Source organism: Oncorhynchus mykiss, chromosome 8, assembly GCF_057628025.1.
Source record: "Oncorhynchus mykiss isolate SJ-2025 chromosome 8, ASM5762802v1, whole genome shotgun sequence".
In the NCBI taxonomy this organism is placed as follows: Eukaryota; Metazoa; Chordata; class Actinopteri; order Salmoniformes; family Salmonidae; genus Oncorhynchus; species Oncorhynchus mykiss.
The window spans coordinates 40486566-40499680 of NC_143029.1; the positions used below are offsets into that span (position 1 = coordinate 40486566).

The 13115-nt window shown below is 41.7% G+C and overlaps 1 protein-coding gene across 4 annotated transcripts in view; it reads right to left on the reverse strand.

The window, feature by feature from the left end:
* Window positions 1-13115, reverse strand: part of LOC110529902 (solute carrier family 22 member 16) — a 105848-nt gene that overhangs the window by 69267 nt on the left and 23466 nt on the right. For all 4 annotated transcript variants that reach the window (XM_090243423.1, XM_090243424.1, XM_036985462.2 and 1 more), the window contains exons 3-5: window positions 10166-10283; window positions 8168-8726; window positions 651-778 (exon numbers count right to left, since the gene is read on the reverse strand). In XM_090243423.1, coding sequence (XP_090099549.1) covers window positions 651-778; window positions 8168-8726; window positions 10166-10283 — 805 coding nt within the window. The remainder of the gene's footprint in view (window positions 1-650; window positions 779-8167; window positions 8727-10165; window positions 10284-13115) is intronic.

The following is a 13115-nucleotide window of genomic DNA, read 5'->3' on the forward strand; positions in this document are numbered from 1 at the left end:
CAGAAATAAAATATCCAGTACATATTAGAAGCCAGAGAAACTTAAATGTTTCTCATATGTCACATGCAGTTATCTAAGTAATTTTACAGACTTTATCATTGGTAATATGCATAACAAAAATATTGTGATTCCACACAACAGAACATTTTAACTGGAACAACACTCTCAGTAATGGTTGAACAAATATAATTTTGTGAACTTTGAACTACAAGGTTCTATCTGAAAAAAATATTATTCAGATATTTGGCTTTAAAGTTCCGAACTTTCAATGGTTTGAATGATGTCAGCAATTTATATTGTAATCTTTTTTAGCTTAATAACAACATGAATGGGTGTATATGCAAACCACGGCCCAAAATATTGTAATGAGCCTCTGCCTCTACATTGTGAAGTAGCTGGGCTTAGTGTGGGTTAGCCTGTGCAGGGCTTGGTGTGGCCTGGCCCATTTTGGGCTGGTGTCAGCTAGCCTATGTTGGACTGGTGTAGGCTACCCTGTGTTTGGCTGCTGTGGGCTTAGTGTAGGCTTTGTGTTGGCTATCCCCTGTACATCTTGCCCACATTGGGCCAATGGGATCATGTTTTCTGGGTGGATCATATCCTTTGATTTCGTACTAGCTCACACACAAACATACATGACTGTTTGTACATACATTTGGCACCACAATGATGAGCATGCAGGCCGTTCCAGCCAGCAGCAGAGCTGGGGCACATGTTCTCTTCCTGCCCACCCGGTCCATCGCATAACAGCCAATCAGGTAGGAAGGGAACTCCACTGCACCTAGAAACAGCCAATCACAGAAGATGTCAGGGCAAGGCAGCAGGCATTGCTGGCATGGGGACATTATGTGTGGTGACATCTGGTACTGGGCCAGCTGTGGCTGTTATTTTTTAATTTTTTATCTTTATTTCACCTTTATTTAACCAGGTAGGCTAGTTGAGAACAAGTTCTCATTTACAACTGCGACCTGGCCAAGATAAAGCATAGCAGTGTGAACAGACAGCAACACAGAGTTACACATGGAGTAAACAATAAACAAGTCAATAACACCATTTTTTTAAAGAGTCTATATACATTGTGTGCAAAAGGCATGAGGAGGTAGGCAAATAATTACAATTTAGCAGATTAACACTTGAGTGATAAATGATCAGATGGTCATGTGCAGGTAGAGATACTGGTGTGCAAAAGAGCAGAAAAGTAAATAAGGAACACTTATGTGAGAATGCTATTCATTGACTACAGCTCAGCGTTCAACACCATAGTACCCTCAAAGCTCATCACCAAGCTAAGGATCCTGGGACTAAACACCTCCCTCTGCATCTGGATCCTGGACTTCCTGACGAGCCACCCCAGGTGGTGAGGGTAGGTAGCAACACATCTGCCACGCTGATCCTCAACGCTGGAGCTCCACAGGGGTGCATGCTCAGTCCCCTCCTGTACTCCCTGTTCACCCACGACTGCATGGCCAGGCACGACTCCAACACCATCATTAAGTTTGCAGACGACACAACAGTGGTAGGCCTGATCACCGACAATGACGAGACAGTCTATGGGGAGGAGGTCAGAGACCTGGCCTTGTGGCGTAACCAAGAATAAGGAGGTGATTGTGGACTACAGGAAAAGGAGGACCGAGCACGCCCCCATTATCATCGACGGGGCTGTAGTGGAGCAGGTTGAGAGCTTAAAATTCCTTGGTGTCCACATCAACAACAAACTAGAATGGTCCAAACACACCAAGACAGTTGTGAAGAGGGCACAACAAAGCCTATTCTCCCTCCGGAAACTAAAAAGATTTGGCATGGGTCCTGAGATCCTCAAAAGGTTCTACAGCTGCAACATCGAGAGCATGTAACGGATGTGAAATGGCTAGCTAGTTAGCGGTGTTCGCGCTAAATAGCGTTTCAATCGGTGACGTCACTTGCTCTGAGACCTTGAAGTAGTAGTTCCCCTTGCTCTGCAAGGGCCGCGGCTTTTGTGGAGCGATGGGTAACGACGCTTCGTGGGTGACTGTTGTTGATGTGTGCAGAGGGTCCTTGGTTCGCGCCCGGGTATGGGCGAGGGGACTAAAGTCTAAAGTTACACAAGGCACTACAGAGGGTAGTGCGTACTGCTCAGTACATCGCTGGGGCCAAGCTTCCTGCTATCCAGGACCTCTATACCAGGTGGTGTCAGAGGAAAGCCCTAAAAATTGTCAAAGACTCTAGCCACCCTAGTCAAAGACCGCTCTCTCTGCTACCGCACGGCAAGCGGTACCGGAGTGCCAGGTCTAGGTCCAAGAGGCTTCTAAACAGCTTCTAACCCCAAGCCATAAGACTCCTGAACATCTAATCAAATGGCTACCCGGACAATTTGCATTGCACCCCCCCCCCCCGTCTTTTACGCTGCTCCTACTCTGTTTGTTATCAATTATCAATGTAGAGTCACTTTAATAACTCTACGTACTACCCCAACTAACCGGTGCCCCTGCACATTGACTCTGTACAGGTACCCCCTGTATCTAGCCTCACTATTGTTATTTTATTGCTGCTCTTTAATTATTTGTTTTATTTGTATTATATTTTTCTCAAAACTGCATTGTTGGTAAGTGGGTCATACCAGAATTTAGGCATCAACACTTTTGAAAAATGAACCCTTTATTGTTTTCTGTTATGTATTTAAGAAAAACAGGTAATAAACAGGTAATAAACCATCATAAACCATCAAAAAACCATCAAATAAAACGTGACAAATGTACAGGACCACAGGAATGTTGTTTAATAATATTTTATACATCTTTTCGAAGAAGGATCAACAGGATGAGTAGGAATGATAAAAAAACATGTCAACAATACCACAAGCTGGATCTGATCAAATATTCAATGGACAAACATAAAAAATAGTCATATTACAGTAGTCCGACAACCTGGCATTAAAATGAAAGAGCATATCAAAAATAGTCATGAACTGATCAATATTATAGAAAGCTGACGTTATAATGTTCAGATTTTTAGTGGCTGGCCAGAGTATCCCATTCCTCACTTGCGATGGCCATGTGGGGTCAGGAATGAGGGTCGGCACATCGTCAAAGTGATACCAAAGGAGATCGTTTTTTTCTGGCCGTTGAGGGACGGTTCACCCACTCTATGCATACATTTCACCTGGCAGTGGGTCTTTTTCACCTCTTGGTTTGATCCCTGGGTAGATGGTGTGGTCGCACACCAGGGCACACCATATCCCCACTACACTTGTTCTGGTGTGCTGTGTATGGGGTCTTCTGTGTGGTCATCTGTGGGATTAAAGTTGAAGCACTTTGTTTCTTGGCAATCACACTCCAGATTCTCTGTTGCAGAACGCATGCAGCTGACGTCGCGGTAGAGAATTTTCCCAGGTGGAGCCTCATTGTGGACGGTACGGCTGGAAGGTCAGCTAGCATTTTTTTCACTGCATCCTCCATAGCTTGCTCCTGAATGTAAAACAATTTCACCTTTGATTGTCCCTCACTCAGAGCTTGATACAGGGACAATGCCATGGGGATATCAACTCCTTGGCTGACAAGTCGGCCCTCCTCTTCAATGTGCCACCCACACCAACTGGGGCACCTTTGCCCTGACTGGTTTCGAAATACTTCCAGGTTCCTCTTGTAAACCCCTTCCTGAAAATGTCAGTACAAAAGAGGTAAAAAAATACCATGTTGCTTCTACTGTGTAGAAAAAAATGGATGGTTGTCACATCCGGGCAACTCTCAAAAAAGTATTCCGGTTTTGCTTGTTATTTGGGCATTAATACGTGTCACATATCAGTTTGCAAACAATGTAAAAAAATATATAATTGAGTTAATAAAGCAGCATACAAACATGGTCTCTTTTTAATTTTCTTGAGTAAGGCAGCTCCAAAATGTAGGTGTTAAAGCCTAGCTCAATCCTTTCTGTGGTGGTGGGACAGCCAGTGGAAAATACGAAGCGTAGGGGTTGGTAATGTTCCCTAGTTGTGCCGTGATTGGCTCAGTTTTCTGTCGGTCATGGGGACACTAGGTCACCTCAAATTCTATGGGTAGAGCTCGAAAATTCAATCCCCTTGGGTGCTGCCATAGACTTACATTAGAAGTGCCCGTACATGAAGTCTCAAGGTCATTGGCCAAAATATAAAATGACGTCAAATCATGTTATATCTACCCTAGCTTTGATTGGACTGATCATGTCAACATCATACTTTCAAAATCTTAGCTAGCAATCTAGACAAGCAATCATCATCACGCATTAAGTCGGTAATTTACTGGCAAACCCTTATCATATGAAGATAAATTATAGATAAAACGTATCGGTGCTCATCGGCCATTGAACATAAACATTACACAACAAGTTGGAAATTCAACAATGAGTGCTAAAGCGCCAATGCAGCCCAGGCTTCGATCCCAGGCTGCCATGGGATGGCGCACAATTGGCCCAGCGTCGTCTGAGTTAGGGGAGGGTTTGGCCAGCCGGGATGTCCATGTCTCCTTGTGCTCTAGCGACTCCTTGTGACGGGCTGGTCGATCGACTACGGTCGTTAGTTTGACAGTGTTTCCTCTGACACATTGGTGTGGCTGGCTTCCGGGTTAAGCGAGCAGTGTGTCAAGAAGCAGTGCGGCTTGGCTCTCGACCTTCGCCGAGTCCGTAGGGTAGTTCCAATGATGAAACAAGATCGTAACTACCAATTGGATATCTTGCAAATGGGAGTAACGCATTTGAATACATTGGCCCTGCTGTCAATCCAGCATGACTTCTGCCACGTTCAAAACAACTGGAAACTCTGAACTGGGAAATGACAGATGTCAGTGGGTTCAAGGCAACTGGGAACTTGGATAAAACTAACTCTGACTGGTAAATTACGGAAAATCAATTTGAACGGTGATCCAACTCAGAATTCCAAGTCAGGATTTCGGGCCTCTTTCTAGAGCCTACAAGAAGGACCCCCGCCAACCTTCCTGTTCAAGTGAGCACAGCACAACAAGGTGAGTCCAAAAATGTATTGTATGCTGCACCGTAAATGATGTAATATGCCAGGGAGATATGTATACTGTAGCTAAGAAAGTAATACTGAGTGTATGTTGTGTAGTAAGCTGTTAGTAGCCCATGTACCTCACCCTAATAATTTGTTCCCTTTTCCCATCATAACTTAGCCTACTGTTCAGACTTGGTGGTGCATACAGGTATTTACCCTGTAGCCTGTTTTAGAGAAATGTCATCATCAAATATTGTAAGAGCTTTCCATTGTCTGCTTATAAGCCCCATTTATTTAGCCTATGGTTCTGTATTGTATTGGTGTACTACGTTTAAGCTGTCTATCAATCATTGTTTTTGCGAACAACGGATGCCAGTGTTTTCACATACTTACAACAGCTGCATAGTGCGGATCCCAGCCTATGGAATACAATTTTGATGGAGTTCCTCCCTTCTAAACTCCTCTGTGGTATTGTGCTCCCTACTGTTAAAAACAAGTTTTAATTTAAGACCACGAGTGGGGCTTTTATTGCTCAATCAAATTTTTCCATAGGCCTAACGGACACATGCTCAAACCCAACACACTTTTGATAGACTTAAACACCCAAGCTATCATATGGGTTAGAAGAAGCCTACATAACCAACCTATAAAGTAAAATGCATCATCCATTTATGGCCAGCTATGTAAACTCTAACATTGATTTAGTCTGCAATAGATGTTGTTCAATTGGTAATATTAATTTTTGTCTTCTTCTAATGCCTCAAGGGAAAAGTAATCTAAAAGTTAAAGAAAGTAATCAGATTACGTTACTGACTTTTGGTAATCTAAATTACATTACCGACTACAATTTGACAGGTAATACCTTCTTACGGATCATTGGGACACTACCGTCCCACCTCAACAACATCCGGTGAAATTGCAGAGCGCCAAATGCAAATTACAGAAATCGTAATATTAAACATTCATGAAAATACAATTGGCATACATCATTTAAAAGGTTAACTTCTTGTTAATCCAGCTACATTGTCAAATTTCAAAAAGGCTTTACGGCGAAAGCACACCATGCGATTATCTGAGGACAGCGCCCAGCACACAAAAGCATTACATACATTTTCCAACCAAGCAGATGCATCACAAAAGTCAGAAATAGCGATTAAATAAATCACTTACCTTTGAAGATCTTCATCTGGTTGCAATCACAAGAGTCCCAGCTACATAACAAATGGTCCTTTTGTTTGATAAAGTCCTTCTTTATATTCCAAAATGTAAGTTTCAATGGTGCACTTGACTCAGTAATCCACCAGTTTCCCTCGTTCAAAATGCATACAAAATGAATCCCATAAGTTACCAATAAACTTCTTCTAAACAAGTCAAACAACGTTCCTAATCAATCCTCAGGTACCCTATTATGTAAATAAACTATAACAATTAAGACGGAGAATACCGGAGATAAATAACGAAGTACGTGCCCTCTCCGGAACACGCTATAAACACTACAGCCAAAATGGAGCCACTTTGAAAAACTACAAATTCTAGCTCATTTTTCAAAAAAACAGCCTGAAACTCTTTCTAAAGACTGTTGACATCTAGTGGAAACTCGAGTATCTGCAATCTGGGTGGTCTTCCTTTTATATTCCCATTCCCAGCCATTGTAATCAGAGGTGAGCTGAAAATAAAAAAGTTCTGGATGGATTGTCCTTGGGTTTTCGCCTGCCATATCAGTTATGTTGTACTCACAGACATTATTTTAACAGTTTTGGAAACTTTAGTGTTTTAAATCCAATCTAAAGTTATGCATACCCTAGCTTCTGGGCCTGAGTAACAGGCAGTTTATTTGGACACCTCATTCATCCAAACTTCCGAAAACTGCCCCCTAGCCCAAGGAAGGTAACTAGTAACTAACGGATTACATTTAGAAAGTAACCTTTCGAATCCTGTATACGTCTTCCAAGACATATGATAAATTAGATCATCCAAAAAAGTAGTTGAAAAGTAGCTAATATGGTAAAGTTGTCTGTGATGACATTCGAACTCAAAACTTTTGGGGTGCTAGACGTTCCCATTATATGCCAATCCATCTTCACCGACCAACCACTGTCCTTTTGTTTTTGCCTTAGGTTTGGGTAGGTTACTTTCTAAATGTAATCCATTAGTTACTAGTTACCTGTTCAAATTGTAACCAGTAACCTGTAACCCGGGGGATTTGGTTCCACAAGAGCATTAGTGAGATCGGGCACTACTATTGTGCGATAGTCCTGGCTCGCAGTCGGCGTTCCAATTCATTCCAAAGGTGTTTGACGGATGGCAGAAATGATTAAATCATTAGACCTCTCACTAAAGCCGTCAGTCATATGAAAGTCACATTTAAGGGGCCCCTTGAGTGGCGCAGCGGTCTAAGGCACTGCAGTGCTTGAGGTGTTACTACAGACCCGGGTTCGATCCTAGGCTGTGTCACACACGCTCTGACCGGGAGTACCATAGGGTGGTGCACAATTTTCCCAGTGTTGTTTGGTTGTTTGGTGACTTCAATTAGGGGAGGTAGGGTAAGGGGAAACAAATATTACACACACACCATATGGGGATCGAAAATTATGCAAACAATTGCATTGATGGAAGCTACAATCTGCCCTATTAAAGCTACCCCCTCGGTGGGGTTGAGGTTAGGGCTCTGTGCAGGGCAGTCAAGTTCTTCCATCTCAACAAATTTCTGTATGGACCTTGCTTTGTGCATGGGGGCATTCTCATGTTGAACCAGGAAAGGGCTTTCCCCAAACTGTACCCACAAAGTTGGAAGCACAGAATCGTCTAGAATGTCATCGTAAAATAAATTCAAATCTAATTTTATTGGTGACGTACACATATTTAGCAGATGTCTGCTGTAGCGTTAAGATTTCCTTTCACTGAAACTGAGGGGCCTAGGCATCCTATGAAGGTGCGACATTGAAAGTCACTGAGCTCTTCAGTAAGGCCATACTACTGCCAGTGTTTGTCTATGGAGATTGCATGGCGGTGTGCTCGATTTTATACAAATAGCCAAAACCACTAATTCGAAGGTGTGTCCACATACACTATATACACAAATGTATCATACTAAATGGAGTGTCAGAATAATGCTAAATGCTCTGAGACCAATTTTCTATAATAAGCACACATACCCATAGTAAATACAGTACACATGCACACACAAACCAACCCCCATCCCCCTCTCACCAGCCAGGAAGAGGTTGATGTACTGGTTGCCACCCAGGTTGACGGAGCCCAGGGAGAAGACGTAGTAGCCCAGGCTGCCAATGAACCACACTGCCCACACTGTCACTGTCCTCCAGGTCATCCTCCATGTCCCAAACAGGTCCAGGATGCTCAGCTTTCTCTCGGGCTCCGCTGGCTGGGCTCTTCCCGGTACCATCTCTTTCTCCAGCAGAGCCTCCTTGGGTTCCAGGAGGTCCTCGGCCCTCAGACGGCCAGGCTCCAGGCCGTTGAAGCGGGCTATGGAATCCAACAGGACCTGGGTCTCCTGGAGCCTCCCCTTAGCCATCAGGTAGAAGGGTGTCTCTGGAAACTTCCAGCAGAAGAAGAGAAAGGGCGAGGTGCAGGTGGAGAGGATGATCTGGTAGATCCACCAGGTACGCACTAGGTAGCCCGTGATCGCCACCATCATGACGCCTGCAGCAAAGGCGGCGTGCACGTGCATGGAGGTCCACGTGCGTACCTTGTTGCCGGTGAACTCGGTCACGTACACAAACACCACCACAAGGTAACCGCTGGACACCTACCGAGAGAGAGGGAGGGAACATTACAATTAGATCAAAAAGGGGACACAACACAAGGCCAGAGCTTCAAATGCTCATCACACACACACACACACACACACACACACACACACATCGCATTACTGTTGATGCAGAAAGTTAATCTAAGGCCTGAAAACAAGTCTCATATATCTTATCTACTTATCCTGGATTTAGTAAATGGACCGTGAGAGCAGACTGGTTAGAATATACTGTAGATCAAACCTTATCTTCAGAGAATTACCCAGATACTAGCCTAGGCTAGCCATATCAACATTCTCTAAGGCTGACCGCTTTGCATCCAGATGGAGAGAGGAAGACACTCATACAGTTCACAGACAGTCACATAGCCAGTCCTCACATAGCCAGGACATTTTATTTTGGTTATGATTTTTGTTTTCAAGAAAGGTACTTTAAACCATCTTACGTGTAGCACTTCCATGAGCTATCCTGCCGATGGTCACCTCTTCCTCAGCTATTCTTTAAACATAAGCCACACCCTCTACTGACAGGGCTGGTCCACAGAGAGGCAGTTCACAGGAAGGCCGAAAATATCATTAAGGACATCAACCAGCAGAGATGGTTGTCCTTCTGGAAGATTCTACCATCTCCACAGACTAACTCTGGAGCCATGTCAGAGTGACCATTGGGTTCTTTGTCACCTCCCTGACCAACGCCCTTCTGCCCTGATTGCTCAGTTTGGCCAGGCGGCCAGCTCTAGGAAGAGTATTGGTGTTTCCAAACTTCTTCCATTTAAGAATGATGGAGGCCGCTATGTTCTTGGGGACCTTCAATACTGAATACATTTTTTGGCACCCACCTGTTATTGTAATGGTGAGAGTTTGCCAACCATCATTAACCTTATAGTCATTGTTGATTTAAAATCCAAATATTGAAGTTTAGAGCTAAAAGAAGAAAAAATGCTTCACTGTCCCAATACTTACAGAGGGCATTGTACATTTTACCTTAGTGAAAAGGAACAACTGTAAGACTTCTGCTCAGGGCAGAGGTGGAAGAGAGACATTTAAGATGTAAAGAGAGAGAGAGAGAGAGAGAGAGAGAGAGAGAGAGAGAGAGAGAGAGGCACACATAGCCTACTATGGAAGCAGTTTACAGTTTATAGCCTCTAGTATGACCTGGCATTCCTTTTAGGCAAATAATCTAATACTAACAAATACAAATACTGGATGAATACAAACTAATGTATATAACTGCTACCAACTTGAGATATGCATAAATAACCCACAACTTTTGCATACAGCAAAATATTATAGTATTTTGTGGGAGATTATTCCGAAATTTAAAGTAAAGTGCTTGTCTCAAGATAGGATTTGCCCTTAAAACGTCATCCTGCATTCCTTACACTCCACATGTGTTGATAATTAGGCTTTTCTTACAACTCTTACACGCGCACACTTACCATGGCGAGCAGGAAGCGGATGACCATAAATAGGTAGTAGTTTCCCATGAATGCCACGCTTACACCAAACACAAACTGGCAGAGGCTGGTGATCATTAGGATCCTCTGTCTGCCAACCCTGAGAGAGAGAGACAGAGAGAGAGAGAGAGAGAGAGAGAGAGAGAGAGAGAGAGAGAGAGAGAGCGAGACTATAGTTGAACTAAAAGGATACTACAGTTTACTATAGAATATTAAAGTGCTTAGTATAGAATTATGTGGTAAACTATAGTATACTGTAGAATACTATACACAGTAGTATCCCTTAATTGTGTAGTAATTGTAATTGTGTAGTATATTGTAGTATACCATAGTAAATACTACAGTATTCTCCACACATAAAACACTAGTAAATACTACAGAAATGTCTGCTAAAACATTAGTCGACAAAAACACTACTTTTTATACTATAGTAAATACGACAGTATTTAATATGCATATACCCTGCCCATTCCCCGCCACCAATAAATGAGAAACCTACATGCCAAGAATAGAGCATATATTGGGTTCTGAACTGGCTGTTCAGAACCCAGTCCTACTTACCTACTGGTTATAGGAAAAGCTATATTTGAGTATTTCCAGTATGTTTCCTCAACAAGAAAACCCCCAACTTCGATGTCAAAGATAAAACAATGTCTCTAAAAACACTACAGTAAACACTACAGTATAATGTAATATCATGTCCACAAAAGCACTATGGTAAATACTACAGTACATGAATACATCACAATAAAAACTTGATTTTTATGGTCATTATGGTAATTTTAAAACACATTTCCTGAAATTCAACGTAGTACTGATTTATGTCAACTGATTTGATAGCAAGTTGAATCTATGCAAATAAATTATATGACTTGATAGTTCACCTCTCAGTTTTCTTTTATTCTAGAACAGGGTATATTGTAACCATGTGTTAACTTCTTCGATATAGGGGGCACTCTTTTAATTTTTGAATGAAAAACGTTCCCGTTTTAAACAAGATATTTTGTCACGAAAAGATGCTCGACTATGCATATAATTGACAGCTTTGGAAAGAAAACACTGACGTTTCCAAAACTGCAAAGATATTGTCTGTGAGTGCCACAGAACTGATGTTACAGAAAAAACCCAGATAAAAATACAATCAGGAAGTGCCGCATTTTTTTAAACCGCCTCATGGCAATGACTCCTTATATGGCTGTGGAGGAGCTAGGAGTCAGCTTACCTTTTCCACGTTTTCCCCAAGGTGTCTGCAGCATTGTGACGTATTTGTAGTATTAGAAGATTGACCATAAGAGACTACATTTACCAGGTGGTCGCTTGGTGTCCTCCGTCGCAATTATTGCGTAATCTCCAGCTGCAGTATTTTTCTGTTTGCCTCTGATGAGAAACAGACTCCCAGGAATGATTTTTCATCGAATAGAATTGTGAAAAACACCTTGAGGATTGATTCTAAACAACGTTTGCCATGTTTCTGTCGATATTATGGAGCTAATTTGGAAAAAAGTTTGGCGTTGTAAGTGACTGCATTTAAAAAAAAAAATCTTAGCCAAACGTGATGAACAAAACGGAGCTATTTCTCTTACACAAATAATATTTTTGGAAAAAATGAACATTTGCTATCTAACTGAGAGTCTCGTCATTGAAAACATCCAAAGTTCTTCAAAGGTAAATGATTTTATTTGAATGCTTTTCTTGTTTTTGTGAAAATGTTGCCTGCTGAATGCTAGGCTTAATACTATGCTAGGCTATCAATACTCTTACACAAATGCTTGTGTAGCTTTGGTTAAAGCATATTGGAGCAAAACAACAATTTATTGTGGAACTAGGATTCCTTGCACTGCATTCTGATGAAAGATCATCAAAGGTAAGGGAATATTTATGATGGAATTTCGTATTTCTGTAGACTCCAACATGGCGGAGAAATATATTTACGTCTGAGTGCCGTCTCAGATTATTGCATGGTAGGCTTTTTTCGTAACGTTTAAAAAAAAATCTGACACAGCGGTTGCATTAAGAAAGAACCCCCCCCCCCCCCATTCAGCTGAAAAGGCAGCGCGGGGAATTCAAAAATATTATTTAGAAATATTCAACTTTCACACATTAACAAGTCCAACACAGCAAATGAAAGATAAACATCTTGTTAATCTACCCATCATGTCCAATTTTTTTTTGTTTTACAGCGAAAACACAACATATATTTATGTTAGACCACCACCAAATCCAAAAAAAAAAATAATAATTTTCCCAGCCAAAGATAGAGTCACAAAAGCAGAATTAGAGATAAAATGAATCACTAACCTTTTGATAATCTTCATCAGATGACAATCATATGACATGTTACACAATACATGTATGTTTTGTTCGGTAATATGCATATTTATATCCACAAATCTCGGATTACATTGACGCCATGTTCAGAAATGCCTCCAAAATATCCGGAGGAATAACAGAGAGCTTCGCCAGATAACAAAAATACTCATCATAAACTTTGACGAAAGATACATGTTCTACATATAATTAAAGATACACTGGTTCTTAATGCAACCGCTGTGTCAGATTTTTTTTTAAACGTTACGAAAAAAGCCTACCATGTAATAATCTGAGACGGCACTCAGACGTAAATATATTTCTCCGCCATGTTGGAGTCTACAGAAATACGAAATTACATCATAAATAGTCCCTTACCTTTGATGATCTTTCATCAGAATGCAGTGCAAGGAATCCTAGTTCCACAATAAATCGTTGTTTTGCTCCATAATGTCCAATACTAGTGTCCAATTAGCTGCATTTGCTAGCACTTTCAGCTCACGTGCCCAAAATCTGACGCTGGTCCAGGAGACCTCGGACGAAAAGTTCAAAAAGATATATTCCAGGTCGAATAAACTGGTCAAACTAAGTAGAGAATCAATCTTCAGGATGTTATTTTCATATA